The following is a 21,630-nucleotide window of genomic DNA, read 5'->3' as shown; positions in this document are numbered from 1 at the left end:
AGATGACAGAACGAGGAGTAATGGCCTCAAGTTGCAGTGGGGGAGGTTTAGATTGGATATTAGGAAAAACTTTTTCACTAAGAGGGTGGTGAAACACTGGAATGCGTTGCCTAGGGAGGTGGTGGAATCTCCTTCCTTGGAAGTTTTTAAGGTCAGGCTTGACAAAGCCCTGGCTGGGATGATTTAACTGGGAATTGGTCCTGCTTCGAGCAGGGGGTTGGACTAGATGACCTTCAGGGGTCCCTTCCAACCCTGATATTCTATGATTCTATCTACCCCACATCTATTTCATCTGTCTCTTGTCATCTACTTAGACTGTAAGCTCTTTGGGGCAGAGACCAGTATTTTGTACTGTGGCTCCTAGATGCTACAGTAATGGACAGAAATGATAGGTTAATGAGTAACCTTGAATTCCTACTTTATGGACTAAGTTGATTAGAAATGGGAGTCTCTGGAAATGAAGAGCCTTATATGACAGTTATACGCAACCCCTCTTTCATCAGGTTATTATGGAAAGGTATTCGTACTGAGGGAAATGTTTTCCCTCAGGACACATAACAGAGCTTTCATTGGACTTCAGTCAATCCCATGTACAAACCTAAGGGCAAAATTTGGCTTTCCAAGTCAAGTTTTTTCATTGCTTCATTCTTTCTCTCTTTGATATGATGTAGTAGTGGATTCATCAAGTGAAAGAGCCTTTGAACATCGAAAAATTACTAGTATTTTTCTTTAAGGACCACCTAACTTAAGAGAACTGTTTTTGCATATACTTGTGCTCAGGAAAGAGAGCTTTGTTGTTCTTTAAACATTAAAGGGCTAAACACCAAAGGGATGGACAATGGTCTTAATTTCAGGTGTGAAATGTGCATTTTTCTCCTGGTGATTCTACCTCCATGTGAGACACTTTCCTTATGTTTGGAATATAAATCAATAGTTCATCTTTCCTGAGTAAAAATATGCTCCTTTATAAAACCAACAAAGATAAAAGTCATAGAATCATGTCAAAGAGGTTAGGGATGGAAAAGTTTCATTAACTCACCCAGTCAGACCTCCCTCCTCCCTTGGGAGTGCAGAATTCCTTCCTACAAAGGTTTAAAGATTCCCTCCCCCCCACACACATTACATTCTTAATGTCTCAAGCAACAGGGCTTTCGTCCCTTGGAAGAGTATTCTTTACTTTAATAGATTTTAGTACTGTGAAGTGTTTCACAATATTAAGCCTAAATTTTCTCTCATTTTATTCCATTGCTCACATTTATAACCTCTTCTACCGCTCTAAAAATTCCTCCCTCCTTGCTATACTTTATGAAAGCTTGTAGACTTGCCCCATCTGTTAGTTGTCACATTACTGAGCTATGCATACCTAGTTCCTTTTAGTCTTTCCCTCTAAAATTAATTCTCCAGCTTCTTAATTGGATAACTGGAGCTCTACACTCAATTCAATTATGTTAGTCCAAAATTATTACATTGTGCTATGCACAATCTTTGATCTGCTAAACACAAGCATCTAAAACTTTAGGCCATCTGTCATGCTCTTTGGCCCAAGCCAAACAGCTGGCAAAACAATCTGATGTCATTGGTAATCACCTTTCAAGAGAGGTCATTATCTTAGTAGGAACTGGGAATTTGTGCGCTGAATGAAATGAAAAGTGGATGTTTACTTTTTGTGACAATTTTGATTATGAAAAAATTTACCACCTGAATAAAGTATTAATCCATAAAACTTTAGGCCAAGCACACCATCCAGTATCTGATAACTCTTGTGCTCAATTTGAAATAAAAAGATGATCAGAAAATTCCTACAGGCGTGTGCCCAATTCTTCCTCTCCCCCACCAACACAAATATTACACGTTTGTATCATTGCAGCACAAAATCAATCAAGTGCTTGCAGAACAAGTACTTACTGTGCAAATAATGTTCTTGACCGAACAATGAATTTGAACACATATTCCAGTGCTTTCAAAGTTCTTAGTATAGGCTCGCATTGTTCCCCTCTACTGGAGGTATCCAAATATGTCTTCAGAACAGTCATTAGTTTCCTGAATTAGGGATAATTTCAAAAACACACTTTTTAAAAAAATGCACTTCAGTAACTAGCGTTGTCTCAATAAATTATTCAACCTTCTGAATCTGCAGTTGTATAGTACATCAAGACTTAAATGGCAGATATAAAAATAAACCAGATTCAAATTTTTACTACCATACATGCCAATTGTAAGAATCCCTGTAAATGTGATGAGAATGAATAGCAAATAACTGATTCTGAAATGGTATAAATTTCTTTGAGTATAGAAACTGTCTGCACCCGAGCTGACAATTCTGGAAACTATGATTCAGTGGCATTCATTTTAGTGCCAGTGCTCCTTGTACAAGGAAGTACAATACATATAAAGGATTAAACTCTAGGTGACTTTGCCTGCCATGTACATAATAAATTAGGAAGCACTAAACGTATGCATGTGCTCTAACACTATTAAACACTAGTGGCATGACTGCTCAAATAAGATATCTCATATAAGGTATGTACAGTATTTACCTGTTTCCTCATTGCATGCCCTGAGGGGAATCTCTGCTGCACTGGCACATTACATGCTAACAAAAATGTCAGGCAAGTGCAATTTTCTCCTGTTATCTCTGCAGTCACATTGATTCTTGCTATTTATTTAAATGGGAGCAAAATCAGGCCCTTAAGATTGAGGCCTGGTCTATGCCAGAAAGTTTATTGGTAGAGTTACGTCTGTCACAGGTGTGGGGGGAAAAGATCCTCAATAGACAGATATGCTTATATAACCCCCAGTATAGACACAGCTATATCAACAGAACAGAGCTTCCATTGACATCAGTAACATCATTCAGGGAGGTGGCTCCTATGCCAGAGAAACCCCTTCTGTCAGTGTAGGCTATGTTTACACTATGGGATTATGCCAACAGTCTCCCAGCTATAGACATACCCTGAGTTTCTCAGTTTTGGTCATTACAGTTTCAGAAGCATGTCATGTCAACCTTGATGGCACCCCCACTGACTCATTATTAGAGATGGGTGGGAAACAGTTTCCCATTTCCAGAAATGTTAGTTTGACCTCACCCCCATCTTAAACTGGGACAAAGTCAAAATCTCAAAAATATTCCTAAACCAAAAAAACTCTCCCGTTAGCCTCCTCCCCACATTTTGGGGAAATTGAAACATTTTGTTTTGATCTTGACCTTTTTCTCTCTCCCCCCAGCTTTTCTTTTTAACCATTCTCAGTCCAATTAAGCTTACCTTTCAAAATGTAAAGTTGTTTCACATTGAAAAGCCGGAGTTTTTCCATTTCAAGAATGCCAAACCAAAACAGACTATTTTGAAATTTTCTCTACATTTTTTCAAGTTGTAAACTCACTCCCGTTTTGCAAACAGTTTTGGTTTTGACAAATTGGCGTTTTTTGGCAAAAAACATTGAGTGACAAAATTTGTGACAACTCCAGTTATAATAGGTTCTTTCCTTACAGTATCAAAATGCTGGGAACTTCCTATGAGCCAGTTTATGAAACACATAGTTTTATCTTCCTGCATCACAACTGAATTGACCCTTGTTGGTCAACTGCACCTGCCTATCCTACTCCAATCGATTACATACTAGTGAGTTGACGTAGTGGTACCTGGGATTCCACATAGGGAGGAAATGTTTATTGGGACTGTATGGGATCCCTGCAAATGGAGGCTACCAAAGGAATGTCCTGAATTCATTACTGTCATAACCTCAACCTTCCCAAGCAAGCTCTGCTGAATTTTGAAGCAGTCATTATCTGGCTGCAGACTCCGCAGCCCAGGGGAGGTTTATGCATTGCTGTGTGCTAACCACTTCCTTTTGAGGCTTTCTACAGCTAGAGGCTTTCTGCCAGAGTTTGCACAAAACTGGTGTAATCAGTCTGTTTCATATTGGACAAAACCCTGAATCCCTTAAGTCCTTCAGTCCTTACGCAGGTTTAGTCCTCTTTGAAATCCATAGGAGTTTGACCTGCAGGAGGACTAAAACTGAAAAGGATCTCAATTTGGCCAACCGACTGTAGTACTTTATCAAGTAAAGACATCTAATGAGATTAAAGTTACTTGTTACCTTTCAAAAAAATGACTGGCGGATTTTTAAAGAGAGAAAAAAATAAAAGAATAAAACTTACTTGTAAGCCAAAGTTGCACTGAAGTGCTGTTGGATATAAGCCTCCAGAACAGTATTGAAATGTTGAAATTTCCTGTCTGCAATAAGTCCTATTATATAAATCTAAAGAGAGATTAATCAGTGTTTGAAATACACACAACATTAAAATGGAAATATCAGGTTCCTGAAGTATTTATCATTCTGAAACATTTGTGCACACTTTGATGAACAGTTTCAGCAAATTTAGCTATTCACTCTGATGCTGGCAGACCAGGTGCCAGCTTTTGCCAAGACTTTAGGCTTCAGCTGAGCACTGACATTCATTGCTGGAAACCAGTACAGCTCACCTGTGTTAGCGTTGTTAAGATGGGCACCAGATTTATAACAATATTTTTAGATTTTATTAAATGCTTTTAAGTTGCTTCATGTATTAATTTCACTCTTCATGTCTGTATCCCAAGCTATAACGTGATATGTAAGTTTTATTTTGTAACTGTACAAGTGCTTGCTATGACCCTGTGAACCCAATCAGAAGAAAATGGTCCACTGCCTATCAAGGAGGACTATCAGAACTAAATAGGCCATTGTGGAACATCACAATACAAAGACTTAGTTAATGGCTCTCTCAGACCCACAAAAGTGTTTACATGCAAGAAAGCCCATATCATCAGTTTGAATGCTGGTGGTAGGAAATAAAATAGGAGAACAAAGAAAAATTTTCATCTCTTTTTTGATGTTTGGACTCAGACAGGGCCAAACACACTAAACTGAAGCAGAGATCCCCATAGTTACTCTGGGTTTGCCCTGAAAGACATTTTGAATCGACAGATGTCTACATCTGTCACCTTTTGGAACCACAGACTGCCTGCTTTAACCTGTAAATAACTCTGATTTCTTTTTCCTAGTCAATAAATTCTTAGTTTACTATAGGTCTGACTACCAGTGTGGTCTTTGGTGAGAGATCTGAGGTACAAATTCATCTGGGGTAAGTGACTGGTCTATTAAGACTAGGAACAACCTGAATATTTTGTGACTTTTGGTGTAAGTGACCATTTATCACTTAGTCTAGTTTGCCTAAGTGGCAAGATAGGCTAGAATGCTCAAGGGGACTGCCTGTGCCTTCATGGTAAGACTGTTATAGTGCTTTTGGAGATCAGATTTGTTACAGGGTTCTAGAACATATCACCAGTTTGGGGTGTCTGCTCTGAAGCGAGCACTTATGGTCATAAGCCACTCCACACAGTGTGACACACTCAAAGGCAACATTTCATCAACTCATTTTATGTTATTTTAACACTAATTCCCTGCGGTATATATACACACTATGGAGTCTCTTATGACATTTTAGTAGTGCAGTGTCTTCAGTGCATTTTGAGTCCATTTGCTCATTTTTTCTATTTGCAGTGTAGTCTTTTTTTTCCTATGATGATTCTTACCAGTGCATCAAAGACTAGAATGTCATACTCATCACTATGGGAATGTTCCATCATGATGTTAAACAGGGCATCCAAAGTGTCTTGGAGAAACTATATGATGGAAAATGAAACAAGACAAAATAATTAAAATAACTTGGAAAATCACATGATGAGAATTCATTTTGCAGGTAATAGAACTTGGTTTCCTCTGGATGGATTTTTGGAGGCCCCTGGGAAAATTGTGTTTTTATGATGCACCTCAGAAAATATAGCTTTTAGTTCCTGAAATCTGCCCATGCCCCTGAAGGTTCCGATTGGTTAGTCCATATCATACACTTAGTTCACAGAGTCACAGCATTGATAAAAAAAACTATCACTATCTGTAGTTTGTACATAATTAAAACAATTCCTGTCTTTTTGAGTGATATAGATCAATATTTGCTCTTTTTATCCTGAAAAAGTAACAGCACAAAAGATGTTTATCCCTCCAGAGCCTGAGCCAAAACCCATTATAGTCAATAATAAGACCCCTGTTGATTTGAATCGACTTTGGCACCACCCCCAGTCCCTAGTGGGTACCGCACTTTTCTCCCCAGCCCCATAGAACAGAGGTAGCTATTATAACATTAGTTGATTTTAGACTTAAAGGGTAAGGTTGATTTAAATTACATGACTCCTAATTTGGGTGCCTTCCCTTTATGTCTTAATTAACTATTATACAGATTAACATTGCTCAGTTTTCCACAAATTCTTACCCATCTTGCATTTGTTATAAGGCGGCAGGGCATTAATAATATATTCCTATTTTTAAAAAATGCAGCATACATAACCCAGCAATAAAAACAATGCTTATTGTATATCTGTTGACAGCAGCAGAAGGCAAATATTCCTTTACCAACTAGGTTTGTGGGCAATGTTTACTATTATCCTCTTCCCTAATTTTTTTTTAATCACCTGTCTATGACAAGTCCAAAATTAAAATTTAGCTCTGATGTATAGTTGAGAGTGTCAGAATAGCAACAAAGTGGTGCTTTTCACAAGTAATGTCCCAATCCTGTCTTCTCTGCACAAAGAAAATACCCACGAAGGTGAAGCGCCAAAAAAAAGGGGGTAGGTAGCAAAATTAGTCCCCAGATAGATAAATCTTTAACCCCACTTGAGAATAAGAAAGCATAACGGATCAGGCCAGGAACCCATCTGTATTCATCATCATCTCCAACAGTGGCTGACACTAGATGCTTTGGAGGAAGGGGCAGAAACTCTTTAGTAGACAATTATGGAGTTTCTTGCCCACCAGGAAGTACCTTATTAACCCTAATTAGAGGCTGGTTTATGCACTTAAGATTATCTTTCTTTCAAAACTTTAAGGATCAGGGAAGGTTTTCATTAGTGTCATTTTAGAGAGGGCAGAAAGAAAAAAGTTTTTAAAAAAAGCTTAGCTGAAAGCAAATGTTTGTTATTTCTTGGATAAAAACTACATGTATATTCAACAGTTACTGTAAGATTCAAGAATTCTGTGTTGTGTTGAAGATGCAGTCCGGAATCTGTTAAATGGGCTTTCATTGTCATTTATCAAGTGCTTTACTGAAGTCCATATAAATTAGATCTACCACATTTCTCTTGTCTATAGAATCAGTTATCAAAGAAAGATGTCAGGTTAGTCTGACACAGCCTACCTTTGGTAAAACCATGTTGCATTATCTCCTATTTATGTCTGTCTAATTATTCTTTCCTTCACAATTTGTTCTAAAGCCTTGCATATATTGATCAGACTAATGAGTCTGCAGTTGCCTGGATCACACAGCCAGAGATATATTTATGGGACCCAGGTATAAGGTGTGCTAGCCTTCGTCACCTGTTTTGCATAGTAAGTCAGTTTTCTAGTTTCCTGAAGAGTAAACTACAGATGCAAAGTAAAGTTCCGATGCCAGGGGGGAAAATGGTTGTTTTAGCTATTTTCCCAATGATTTGAACACATACAAAGTGCAGCGGGAAGAGACACGGCACCACAAACTAACAACAATAACATGTTCACATTGGCTAAGGCATGTGGAAGCAGTCAGATGTTGAATTAAGGATCTCTAAGTGTTGGATTAATACTATGTCTGGAATATTCATGGGACTATGAGTTAGCTGAGCAATATTCCCTTAATCAAGGTGGGTGTCCCAGAAGACAACTATGTGAAGCTTCAAGTACACAGAAAATAAGCTATACTTGTTGGATACAGGACAGTATTACTGCCTGTGCTAGTGATATATAGCTAGATAGATGTAGACACACATATGGGGAATACAATTTGACAAGGAGAAAGACCAAGATTAAGCCATCTTTCTACCTTCTGGAAAAACACTAATAAAAATTGGAGGCACGCGCCTTTATGAATGGGAAGTTACAGAAGTTATTTCCCTTGAGGATTTGTATCTGCCAGTTTTAGCTACTTCTGCAACCTTGCAAATAGTCTTTACATGGAGCAATAAACAACCGATATTTAAAGTAAATGCACATCACTTGCATTTGTTAACGTAGAGGGATTCAGATTTATCCAATAGCTCTTTCAGTATTACAACCTCTAATCTACTCTCATCTAGGCTAAACATTTGTTATGTTGTCACTTAGATTTTCTTCTGCACATGCATTTCAAATTTGCAAAGGGATATATGGTCAAATAAATTTTATATGTATAGCTGAAAGAAGTCAAATACCATGGGCTATATGTTCATATCTGCTAGTGAGTCAAATGAAATTAACCTAACATCAAAATTTTATTGTACTCTTGCACACTTGTTCAAACATGGCCCAGCAAGCAACAATGTGTGATGTCAGCATAGGAATTTCTGACATTAAACTGTCTAATATGAGGACACTTCCTCATAATACTAATGAAATCCTAAATTACCATCCTATAGTGGCTACATGATTTTCTCCATCCATATTGTACCTAATATCTATTTTAAAATTATTCTTACTGTCCCACCAGATGAATCCTTATAAGTGTGCAAACTGTATTTTGCTTTCACCAAAATTGGTACTAAGATATATTGAAAATTGTTTCCTCTGAGCATCTTGTACCATTAATGACAAAACTTTGTCACTGTAATGATTTTATGTGATCAGAGAAAATTATCTCTGATCTCAGGGAAGAGTGATGTGCAGCTGCACTCTGCAGCATCACCTCTTCCTAAATGACTGGAATGGTGTATTCTTTCCATTGTGTGGAGGAAGACTAGGTTCTGGAATAACAATGGCATACGTACTCTACTAAATGGAAAAAAATAATAGAGGTCATGAATAACCAACCATATCACGATCTAATCCCCTCTATCAGATGATTGTTGAATGCCATGAACAACAGCCTGATAGAAGCCTAAATGTTCTATCCTCTGTCAAAAGAGAAGCAGAAGGCTCACAAAATCATCTGTAAAGGGGAGAGGAACCCAGCAGTCTGCTATTTACAGAGCGCCAACAACAACAGAACAGCAGTTGTGTAACTGAATGTAACATTGGAAAGGAGGTACCTTCACAACTTCCTCGCCATCCACAATCTTCAATTTTTCTAAATTTTCCTGTAGCAGTTCTGGTTTCATGCGCCACTTCAAAAGACCCAGTAAACCCACTGAAATAAATGGCAGAGAAGATAGCTTTTTAATGTCCGTGTGAGTTTTAAGAATGTGTAATAGCCTTTTTCAAATGCTTACACAAGAATATGAACTGCATACCATTTTGAGTTAGCTTTGTTGAACAAACCAGAGTTGAAATAGAAAAGGCATCCCGTGTGCTTACTGAGAGTCCTCCCACACTGCTAGCACTTCGGCTTAAGGTCAATCCTTTATTCTCCACATGTTGACGAGAGGAAGGTAGAGTCAAATAAGCACTGGCATCCTCCATTTTCTTACTATCACCCTGAAAAGATATTAGTTATGTATTATTTGTATTGCAGGAATGCATAGGAATCACAGTCCTGGACAAGCATTGGGCACTGCTCAAACATAACAAAAAGAGGGTCCCTGCCCCCAAAATAGTTTACAAAGTAAGCATAGGTAAGAGAAAACAGGTGACTGCACACAGACGGGGGAGCACAAGTAAATACAAACAATGCTGGTCAGCAAGAAAGTTGCAGTCGCGACACACCAGCAACCTCACCACCGTCAAGATTTTTTTTCTAGGCACCACAGGAAAAGTTTAAGGAGGGGTGACTTTAAGGGTGCTCCTTCCCATATGCAAAGGGAAGCCCAGAAGAAATTGGAAAGGTGATTGTTTGAAAATGTAATAAGTGGACAATGCTGGCTGGTACCAGTGGCAGAATGCAGGCTGGAGTTGACCTCTCAATAGCACATGACAGACAAGTAAAGTGGGGATGGGACATGAAGGGCCTTGAAAGTGGCAAAGTAGTTTGTGTTTGATGAAATGGAGGAGAGAAGAGGACAGTGAAGGGATGCAAAGAGGATGATGTGATCAAAGCAAGAATCCTGGAAATTTTTCTTTGAAGCACCATTTTGAATGGCTACAAGGGTGGGGGGGAGGGGGTCGAGACTGCATAATTCAAGGTCACAGAAGATGATCTTGCAGTAATTGAGATCTAACAGGAGGGTGACCTGGACTGTCTGGATGGAGGGGAAGGTGATATCTTAGAGATGTTATTCAGGAATAATCGGCAAGTTGTAAAACAGGAGATTATTTCTTCTGATTTGAAGACATTCCATAGAGAGTCAATCAAAACAGAATTGTGGTGTTTGGCCTTCTAAGAGAGGCTGTGAATAGTGATGAGCCAAAGAAAATGACAGCATAATTTTGTATCAGGCGAAGTTAATCTGTATTCTGTAAAATTATTTTAGAGGTCCTCTCAATAATTTTATGCACTTGGATATTGATTAGGGAGGACAGATACTACAACAGACTGCATTCAGTTTGTCATAAAATCCAACTTGATTACATTGGAACGATTCAGAAATGAGAAATTAGGGAAAACTATACTCAGTTGACAATTAAGACTACAACTGAAAACAGTCTCCCCAACACAAGCTTCTAGCAAAAGAAGCCTATTAAAATGAAAAAAACAAACAAACAACCACTTTAGTCAGATTATGAAATGGTAGGTACTAGGGAAGGAAAATAGAATATACCTAACTACAGCTCTTGGAATAGCTACTTGCACCATATAGTACATCCGTCAGTTCACAGTTTGTACCCAATATTGTTGCAACTATTCAAATATCATGACTGTTCAGGTTTGAAGCTGAATTTCCAGACCATATCAGAAGGTGCAACTGCCAGCCTGCAGACCAAGTGTAGCAGATGTGGAGGAGAGTGCGCTGACCTGAAATTTACTCGGCACAGGATTTCTAGATTCAGGAGACTTATTCTTTGATATTTACCATAGCTCCAAAAGGTTTGGCCTGTGAAAGAAGGGCTGTGTGCCAACAGACCTATGGTGTCAGTTTTTATGGTTTAAATAGTGCTTGAGATAATTCATGCTAATGCATCCCTAAGAGAAGTCAGAGATGCTTCCCAGACTGACAAGATGTAAAAAAGGGCTTGGTGCCTAACTCAGATCAGGTTCTCACTCAAAAGCATTAAAAAAAAAAAAAAAAAAAAAAAAAAAAAGGTTTCCGTCCCATGAGGAGATGTCCATTCTCTAGCTGCAGCCAAGCAAAGCACAGGAAAACCCTGAAAATTATCAAGAGATATATTGAGGACACAAAGGTCACTTTTGAAGTTGAAGATGTACTAGAACATTGGCAAGTGTTGCCTGCTTCCTCAATTTTATCAGTCTCACAATTAGGATTTTTTTAAAAGAAAAAGATACATGAGAGTCACAGCTTTCATTTTGAATAGAAAGTTTCTAACTTTCAGAGAAAAGCTTGAAAACATGATTCAAGTGCACACCAAAGGACTGAACATCAGAAGGCAAAAAAAAAAAAAAAAGGGAAAAAAGCCACCACCCCTAAAAACTTTAAAAGGTATTTAAAACCTCTTGAGTTTAAAGCCCTTCCATTTCTGGGATCCTGACTCATGTTTTTAAATGCTTAGCACTGGTGTTTCTGTATTTGAATTCTAGAAGTAGCATTTCTCTGTCAGAAATGATCTATTTTCTACCACAAATATAATGTGCGAACTCAGTTTAGCATTTCTAATATATATGCTCTCGCTTAACCAGAAGTTATGGGCTTGATGCAGGAATCACTTGCTGAAATTTTATGGGTTGCATTATACAATCAGTCAAGACTGGATGATCATAATGGTCCCTTCTGGCCTCAATATTTATCAGTTTTAACACCAACAAGAGGTGGGCAAATATCTAAAAAAAACACATTAATCTCCACTGGAATTTATAAACAATTTGCTTTAGTTGTGTGCAGGCCTCTGTTATAACTTTCCATGAATATTACAGAAAAACTAGTTTACTGGACAGAACACATTTGGAAACAACTAATTAAGTACAGGATTGATTATATTTTCAGGAAATTCATTTCCAATTCCCAGTCTTCAGTATCTGCCTGAGAAACCCAAGTTTAATATCATGCATCCAACTGCGGACGGGGCGGGGGGAAAGTCAACAATGTTATTTGTGGCCAATCAGAACAAACCAGCACTGTTCAAATGTCCAGTATCCAAATCCCTGCAACTGACCATATACAATCCACATCTTAGTATTCATTGTAATTATAAAGCAACCAACCCCTCACAAATACTAGAAAGTCACAAGCTGTTCACAGATTATTCACAAGGCAGGAGAGATCATGGTAAAATTAACTGAATCATATTCCAAGCTCTAATGATGGTTTCAGTCCAGGTCTTGAGTTTTGTCCCAAGCTTCTAGAAGTAGGGACAAAGTAGACTTTAAGCAGGGCAACAAAGGTTAAAATGTGGGAACAGCAACTGTCCTGTGTCATTCTACAATGATTCCTACCTATAGCGGATGTTTGGGGTCATCTTGACCAACTCTAGAAAAAGATGAATCCAGTCTTGTCCATTCAGAGGAAGGACCACATAATTTAAGTCTTTAGTAGGATAATGAGAGGAAGACCATGGAAAATTGGGAATATCATAGAAGACTGAATAGTAAAAAAGTCAGTGAAAAAAATAATTGCTTCTATGCAACAACCTTCATTACTATACCTTTAAGACTACCAACTCATGGGAGCCATCTTGCAGAGTTGTACCATCTTCTTTCATGAGCTTTACATAAGCCATTGCAAAATTCTTTTCTCCCTTGTCTTTAGCTACAAAGTACAAAATCATGTGTTATTTTTTTTCGAAGGACTGGCAACCTTGATTGCAAACAAAAAGAATAAAAATTCTGTACTTACACTCTTGAGATGACCTATGTCTGAACATGAAACGCAGATGTATTCTTTGCATGTCTTCAATGGGGACTGCCACCTTTTATAAATCAGAAGTTATAGCACATAATGAAACTTGTCTACTTTGAAATGAATATCCACCATTCCTTGAATGGCTGGGTTTAGCCACTCATGCAATCTGGGCAATTTACAAATTCTGGTTGACATTGTGAAGTTGTTCTTACTGAAAAGTGCTGCATCAAGGAATGCCTCTGTATATCAATTATTGCTGACAAGCTTGTAAGCACATCTCTTCCAGATGAGGGACAATGAAGAAGAGTTACCTTTAATGACTGTACTCTGATTGCTCAGTATATATGCTAAGGAGGAGGGTGTCTAGAGCTGGGAGAAGCCACTTCCTCCAGCCTGCGTGTAAGTAGGCTCGGGTTTGAAGAGCGGAAAATTACTAGAAGCAGGACAAAGGAGCCAGGTGTTGATGATGGGAAGTATCAACTTGAGGGAGTTTGAAACATATGCTCTGGACTGGTGAGGAAACGAAGGCAGAGAAATGTATAGAGACTTATTTTTGTCTAGACCTGTGTATTTCTTGTGATTAAGAGCAATAGTGGTTTAGAATCCTCTGAAAGTCAGTCTGTGCATTATGTCTTACACACATGCCCTTCAAGAGTTAACCTGCGGACACAGAGCAACCAGATGGTGGAAGTTCTCGAAGAGAGAGTGTTTAAGCTTTAGGAGAGAGAGAGCAGTTGGCACTGGTAACAGGGGGTAGGCAGCTGGATCATAAAATTTCAGCTTTCAGAAGAGTGTGCTAAATGGAGGATCATCGCCCTGTGAGTATGTTGAGGGATCCCAACCAGAGGCAGTGCCTGGATTCTGTTCAACTCTGGAGGCTTAAAACACATGGGGTCCAGTGGGCTCCTCACAGCTAGAGTTGCCAGGTGTCCTGTTTTCAACCGGAACACTCAGTCAAAAAAGGACCCTGGCGGCTCCAGTCAGCACTGCCGACCAAGCCATCAAAAGTCTGGTCAGCAGTGCTGTGGGTCTAAGGCAGGCTAGTTCTTACCTGTCCTGGCAATGTGCTGCATCCCGGAAGCAGCCAGCAGGTCCAGCTCCTAGGCAGAGGGGCCACAGAGCTCTGCGTGCTGTCCCCAACTCGAGCACCAGCTCCACACTCCCATCGGCCAGGAACCACGTCTAATGGGAGTTGGGGAGCAGGGCCGGTGGGCGAGAGCAGCGCTCAGAGGACCATGGCCCCCCTGCTTAGGAGCTGGACCTGCTGGTCCCTTCCGGAGCACAGCACACTGCCAGGACACCTTAGCCCTGCTGTGCCACTGACTGGGAGCCGCCCGAGGTAAGCTGCACCCAAACCCAACCCCCCCACCCCGAAACTCAGAGCCCCCTCCCACACCCTGAACCCCTCATCCCCAGCCCCACCCCAGAGCCCACATCCCCTTCCTCACCCCAACTCCCTGCCCCAGGCTGGACCCCCACACACATACCCTGAACCCCTCATTTCTGGCACCACGCCTCCCACACCACAACCCCCTGCCCCAACCCAGTGAAAGCGAGTAAGGGTGGGGGGGAGAGAGCCTCCGAGGGAGTGGGAATGTAGTGGGGGTGGGGGCCTTTGGGGGGGAAGGGGTGGGGCCAGGGTGCTCGGTTTTGTGCTGTTAGGAAGTTGGCAACCCTACTCACAGCCATCTGGTGAGTGGGCAAGAGGGGGCACCTGACGAAACTTGAGACAAATATAACCACATGCAAAAATCAGTGCTACTGTTTCCCACCTGTATGCTGGCCCTATAAAGCCTTGCATACACAAAACACATTTGCCTAGGCCTGGCCTCGGGAAGCAGAAGAGATCCTAGTCCTGAAATCATCTGCTTGGAATTCCTAATGAATTCCACAGTCATTAGGCACCACAGTGAAGCAGAATAGAGGAGGGTGTAAGAAAGGACTGCAGCAGGAGGAAGTAGACTGAGCTCTGGGTGCCTGGGTTTCTATTATACAGTCCAGAATGAAAATGTTCATCAGGACCAATTCCAATTTGCGTGCGAGTATGGATAAAGCCATCAGTTATAGGGCGGACAAAATTTCATGTACTAGAAAACAAAAACTAAAAAGGAAAGTGAAATTGTACTGTTAATTATATGGATTTATAGAATACCTCTCAAAACCCTTTAACATCAATCATAAAGCCCCATGGAGGTAATTATACCTCTTCAGTAATGGATGAGCTGGAGTAGAGAAATATTAAATGACTTTCCCAAAGCTGCAGAGCAAGTCAGTATCAAAGCCATGAAGACAACAAGGGAGTCATGACCAGATCATCAGATCACATTCCCACCCACTCTCACACCTCTCATTCTGATTGCTAAAAGTCACAGATGCTACAAGGAAATGAATAATTTATCCAATATTAGCAGCACTCCATTAGTATAAAACATGCTCATGATCTGACGGGTCACATATCAGATTTTTAAATTATATAATTCTGATGTCCATCTTGTGGTTATTCCTATTTTCAGTATAGTAGTAGCTGTGTTGGTCCCAGGATATTAGCAGGACAAGGTGGGTGAGGTAATATCTTTCATTGGACCAACTTCTGTGGATGAAAGACAGACAGGCAATCTTATCTCACCCACAGAAGTTGATCCAGTAAAAAGTATTACTTTACCTACCTTGTCTCTCTTTATTGCTTAGACAGTGGTAGCTCCTGAAGTCACATGAGACTATCTTGAACATCACTAGCTACAACACAGCATTTTACACTACCTTAATCTGACTTCAAACCCCAATTTTCAAATAATTGAAAGCACAACTATTTCTAATGGCTTTCAATACAAAATCTATTCAAGTTACTGCCAAAATTTAAAATGGCAACAAGATGTCAAAATGCATTTGTCAGTGCTTTCAAAACTAAACATGTTTTACAGCTGCAGATGACTTACCTTCCTCTATCCACTGTCACTACATACATTGGTGCAGTCGCAGACTTATTACACAGATTACTAACATAATTCAGCCCATCTTCCATAGCACTTTTCCAAAAAAGCATTGACTGTAGACTTGTCAAGTAACCTTGAGCCATGTTTTGTAATTATTGCCTTCAGAACCTTCCAGACTATTACAATTAAACACTCATTACATAGGTGTCTATTAGTTCTTCTCCAACAGACATCCAAGACCATAACAATCTAAAATTTACAGGAGGTTATTTACCATACTCGTTTAATCACTCAAGCTTCTCACTTTCTCTATTTTACACCAATACAGCTAATGGTGTACTTCATTTTCAATATGGCATATTCAGGACATAAGGTAAACTAAGATGATCTCATGGGTTTTGCTGCTACAACAACAAGAAATCCTAACACAGCTTTCTGGACTGAAACTTTAAGCATCACTTATCATGTATCCCAAACTGATAGTTGATGTAAGACATACATGCAACTATATTTCAAGACCTCAAGGTATTTGTTACAAAAAATGTGAGTTGTACTGTAATAGGTTGTTGTTGTTTTGGTTTGTTTGTTTGTTTTTTAGGAGAAAAGATAGGACCTGACAACTGAAGGGGAAAATATAAATGAAAAATGTTTGTGTCATACCTTTAATGTTTCCATCCAGCGTGGCTGTTTGACCTGATAGTAGAGAACTGATCTGTATTCACTTACAGGTTTGTCCCCTGCTCCCAAACAAATTGCATTCTTACACAAAAAGAGAAAAAAAAATACAAACTTAGTTATTTTGTGTAAATAATTCATGGGATGTGGGTAAAAGGCAAAACTCTCCTACTTAAGAACACTCCAACAAGGTACATATTTTCTGCATAACAGATTTACAAAATTCATCCAAAGAACTAGAAGTAAAAGCTGTTTAACTATAATAAATACTAGCATTCTAGAAATCAGAGCCATGAGGAGAAGCAGGAAGTCATGACCAGATCATCAGATCACATTTCCCATCCTGTCTCTCACACCTCACATTCTGATTGCTAAAGAAGTCAAAACACTACAAGGAAATGAATACAATTATCTAATATTAGCAGCACTCCATCAATATAAAACATTCTGAAAATTTCTGACCCTAATGGTAACCAGTCTGGTCACTTGTTTGTAACACTGATGTATTTATCGGATTTTTTTTAAAAAAATCCCATACAAAATAAGTTCCCTGATGGGCTTGCATTGATCAGGCTGTATTTTACTTGAATTATTTCTAAACCTTCAGACATCCACAATGCATTTTGTGGGGTTTTTAGCTCTAAATACATGCTAGTGCCAATCTTTCTACAAATCTTAAGAGGGTGCAACACTGACAACAGTATTCAGAGGCCAACTTGATTATTGGCATGAGTATGGGTTCACTATACTCAATCAATGCAATTCACCTTGTTTATTCCAGAGGTGAATTTGGCCCATTGTACAGAACCAAGAACACCATCAACCAAATTTAAATGGAAAAGCATCATCCAATTTAAATGCAACACAAGAATTGTTTACAGCTAGAGGCTACAGTGCTACATTTAAAGACACATATAAAAAGGAGTACAGGATATTCTGTTTATTGCACAAATAATAAAAAAAAGGTTGTATTATTTGTACTGCGATAGCACCTAGAGACCTCAGTCAGACCAGCAACCCACTGTGATAGAAATACATAAGGAAGTCTCTGGCTCAAGGAGATTATAATCTACTTCAAGTATAGAAACGTCAACCATCCTACGTGTAAAATATGATCAAATGTCTTCTATTCCCACCAAGAGGTATTTTAATGCTTTCCAGCGTGTTTCTTCTTTGTTTTGTTTTTTGTACTGCAACCAAGTTGAACAATAAAAGTAGCCTTCAGCCTAGTGCATGCAGCTCTATCACCCCTTACGTGGCTCCCATTGAAATCCATGCAAGTTTTGTACACGCAAAGACTGCAAGAGAAGACTATATATTGACAAACTGGAGTACAAATAGTGTGTAGTACCACTACACAGTCGTGTTGTGCCTCAGGAGGGCATTTATTTTAAAAGTTTCACAGGAGAAAGTAGGTCAGGGTCACACATCCTGTCAGGGTTCCCTCCTCACTCTGAACTCTGGGGTATAGATGTGGGGACCCACATGAAAGACCCCCTAAGCTTATTTCTACCATCTTAGGTTAAAAAACTTTCCCAAGGCACAAATCCTTTTTGTCCTTGGACAGTATTCACTGCTACCACCAAGTGAGTTAGACAAAGATTCAAGAAAAAGAACCACTTGGAGTTTCTGCTCCCCAAAATATTTCTCCCAATCCCTTCACCCCCTTTCCTGGGGAGGCTTGAGAATAATATCCTCACCAATTGGTACAGGTGAGCACAGCGAAATCCCTGGGTTTTTAGGACACTAAAACCAATCAGATTCTTAAAAAAAAACAAACAGAACTTTATAATAAAGAAAAAGAAGTAAAAGTACCACCTCTGTAAAATCAGGATGGAAGATAATTTTTACAGGGTAATCAGATTCAAAACACAGAGGATTCCCCTGTAGGCAAAACTTTAAGGTTACAAAAACCAGGGATAAATCTCCTAAGCATAGGGAAAATTCACAAGCTAAAACAAAAGATACTCTAACGCATTTCCTTGCTATTACTTACTATTCCTGTAATTTTAGATGTATCATTCAGTAGAAGCTGGATTATTTGCTTGGTCTCTATCTCCCGAGAGAACACACACAAAGCACAAAAACAAAAGCTTCTCCCTCCCCAGATTTGAAAGTATCTTCTTTCCACATTGGTCCTTCTGGTCAGGTACTAACTAGGTTAATTGAACTGATTAATCCCTTACAGATAAGGGGATTCTGTACCTCTGGCCAAGAGGGATTTTATATTACTGCATACATAAAGGTTGTTACCCTTCCCTTTATATTTATGACATATCCACATAAACACAATCGCTTGAACAACCCTGAATCACAAAAAACTTCCAACAGTGGGAAGTGCCAGAATAGAGAAGGCTTGGGCAACCTCAGGAGATTTTAATTCCTTTAGCATGCAGCCAGTGCCCAGCAAATAACTTGCTCCATAAAGGGTCTAAGATGTAGGTGTTTGTGTATCGGAAAGGGAAGTTTATAAGTTGTGTTTGCTTTTTTCAGTTTTCTGGGAGGTTTAGCTGGACATCTATGCAGCTAGAGAAAAACTTCCCAGGAGGACCAAGCAAAGCAAAGATACCAAAGCCCTCTCTTTTCTGGGGTTTCAAATTTCACAGGGCTCTTTTCCAAGAAAACAAGCAACAAAATCCTAGAGAAATGCCTGGGAACGCTTCCTTTAGGCAGCTTATTTTATTTAATCTCTAAATGGCCAGAAAACTACAAATACAACTAGGGAGGATTTCTGTCTCTAGAACTCGCTTCCTTGGCTTTTAGAAAGTAACACTCCTCTCTTTCCTAAAAGTAGTCCATCCCCTTTTAAGGTTCTGAACCTAAAGTAGGCTCAACTGGACACGATTACTTCAGTTCAGGAAGGCACTCCCAATTTAGATTCCAAAATCTCTCCTATGAATTAACTCAGAATTCCCAGGCCATTGTCTTGCTCAGTGAGACTTCCCTCTAGGGGCAGTACTAGGAGCAGGGGGCATGCTGGCAATAAGGCCCCCTCCTGGGGACTCCCTTCTACCCCCAGTACATCTCATTTCAGGGCATATTTTTACATTTGTCGTGTTTCATTTCTACACTCAAAGTTATGCCCCACAGTGCATTGTGGTCTGGATAGGCCCTACCCCACACCAATAGCATCCCAACCCCACTCCAAAGGGGAGTGTTCATTCGGTCCAAAAATAGAGCCACTTCTCTTGGCATTTGCTTTATTAACAAAAAGGTGTTCCCAAATAAACCTATATAAAACCCCAGGATTAAGCCTCAGCACGCTTTACTGCCTCTACAGTAACTTTGCCCCAATTTAAGTCTTCTACACTTGGTTGGCTGTAGTTTGGGCTCCTTCTCTCAGGATCTGTCTGCTCCAAACTTTAGCACTGTCTGCCTGAGGGTGTCATTATGCCACTTGCACCAGCAAGTCTGCTTTACCCCTTTCCAACAGGTTCAGCTCCAGCTAATTGGGTGTAGTTTTCAAGCAGTATCTGCCACCCTAGTACACAGCAACCACAGAAAGGCAGTCACTGTTCTCCTTGAATTCATACCCCATTTATGATTTAGAGAGGGGAAGAAAATGTGACACCCCAAAAAAAGATCCAATTCTATGTCCAATTTTTTGCCACCTGCTATACATCAAGCTCTTGCTGCCTTGTTTTTTTTTCCTGGTTCATTTTTATTAATTACTCTACTGTGTTTTGTTGTTTTGATGCTATTTTTAATATATCAATATTTAACCCTATTTTAACATTTTCTTCCCAGTTTCTCTATTTCTCTCTAAGTCTCCATTTCTATTTTTAGTCTCACCTTCCTTTCCCACCCCATGTCTAACAATTGCTTCTTCTAGTTCTACTTATTTAACATTATAAAACCTCCCCTTTCAACATTTTAATTCGCATTCTCCAATTTTTCTAAACCTTACCTTTTCCAAAATTTCTCATTGATTTTGTCCCTCATTTCCTCCCCTCCAAAACACTCACACTATATGCTATTTCTACAGACTGGCACAAGCTGAAGAGTTCAGACCCCAATCTGCCTTTTTTTTTTTAAATCACCCCAAGTTTGATCAGCGCTCATCTCCACTCATTTTATCACAAGGGTTTGTAAATTCTAGGCTAAGGCCATTTAATGGACTGAAAAGACTCTCACAGTACAGCCAGGGATCCCACACACAGGGTAGCTAGTTCCCTGTGCTGAGGGGAAAATAGGCCAAGCTCTCACTTCTGCCTCTATTTCTACTTGGGATGGGTTTCATCACCCATCAAAAATGTAGCATCCCTCACTCATGGAGCATCCCTCACACATGCACACTAGATACACACTAAATTACACATGCATAGTACTTGTTCTCGACTGTAGGTGCAACTAAAACTAAGTTTGTACATTGTATTGGCCGCCAGACATTTATAAATATCAGATAGAAGTGAACCCTCTATCTTAACCACTTCCTACCTTATGAAGTCATTCTTTTAAACATGAGACAAGAAGGTAGTAATATTGATACATCAAGAGGAGTAATGAGGCTTTATTTCTGGGTTCTACTGAGGAAATATAGTCATCTAAATTCGTAGAAATACATATCCCCAAAGGGTGTTTTATAATGCACCATTCTCACATGAGTTGTTTAAATTTATTCTGTGACATTTACTTATAGAAAGTGGCCTTCTCTCTTGTTTGCAGAAATAAATTGAGTGCCAGTTTTTCAATTTAAAACACATTAGTGTTCTCTATTGTGTACTATTTCTAATTCAGCTTTGCTTTTGTTATATCTAGATAAAGCAGAAGTCCAGTTATCTTCCCAATATTTATGTGCTCTCAAGATTATCTTAAATGAACAGATGAGCATTTTTGTGTAATGAAAGAGGTTTAAAAAGAGTGCTGTCTAAAAAAGAGCTTGAACTGATTGACTTAAGCTATAAATATAGACAGTGATGTGCTTTGTTTCTCATTCAGTTAGGGAGAAGGTGCATGAATAGAGTAAGATAGAAAATGTAAGTTATGAAGTTATTTTATTTCTGGACATTTAAATATGGTCATTTTATTAAGTACTGAATTAATTAAGAGGTGCCTAAACTTTGGGATAAGCACCGTTAAAGAAAATTAAGTGAAGACATAAAATAGTGCCAGGTTTCCAAAAGGACTTTTACTGAGCTTCCACTTGAACATCCCCA

At 39.3% G+C, this 21,630-nt stretch overlaps 1 protein-coding gene across 1 annotated transcript in view; it reads right to left on the bottom strand.

Moving 5' to 3' along the window:
- Positions 1–21,630, bottom strand: part of DOCK2 (dedicator of cytokinesis 2) — a 505,601-nt gene that overhangs the window by 406,266 nt on the left and 77,705 nt on the right. Inside the window, exons 15-22 of the mRNA XM_077824538.1 lie at positions 16,460–16,558; positions 12,861–12,933; positions 12,670–12,773; positions 9,270–9,453; positions 9,069–9,166; positions 5,574–5,663; positions 4,160–4,260; positions 1,906–2,040 (exon numbers count right to left, since the gene is read on the bottom strand). Coding sequence (XP_077680664.1) covers positions 1,906–2,040; positions 4,160–4,260; positions 5,574–5,663; positions 9,069–9,166; positions 9,270–9,453; positions 12,670–12,773; positions 12,861–12,933; positions 16,460–16,558 — 884 coding nt within the window. The remainder of the gene's footprint in view (positions 1–1,905; positions 2,041–4,159; positions 4,261–5,573; positions 5,664–9,068; positions 9,167–9,269; positions 9,454–12,669; positions 12,774–12,860; positions 12,934–16,459; positions 16,559–21,630) is intronic.

The sequence above is a fragment of the Eretmochelys imbricata genome, chromosome 8 (genome assembly GCF_965152235.1).
Source record: "Eretmochelys imbricata isolate rEreImb1 chromosome 8, rEreImb1.hap1, whole genome shotgun sequence".
NCBI lineage: Eukaryota > Metazoa > Chordata > Testudines > Cheloniidae > Eretmochelys > Eretmochelys imbricata.
Note: the sequence above shows the minus strand (reverse complement) of the source record. Positions and strands in the feature narration are given on the sequence as shown.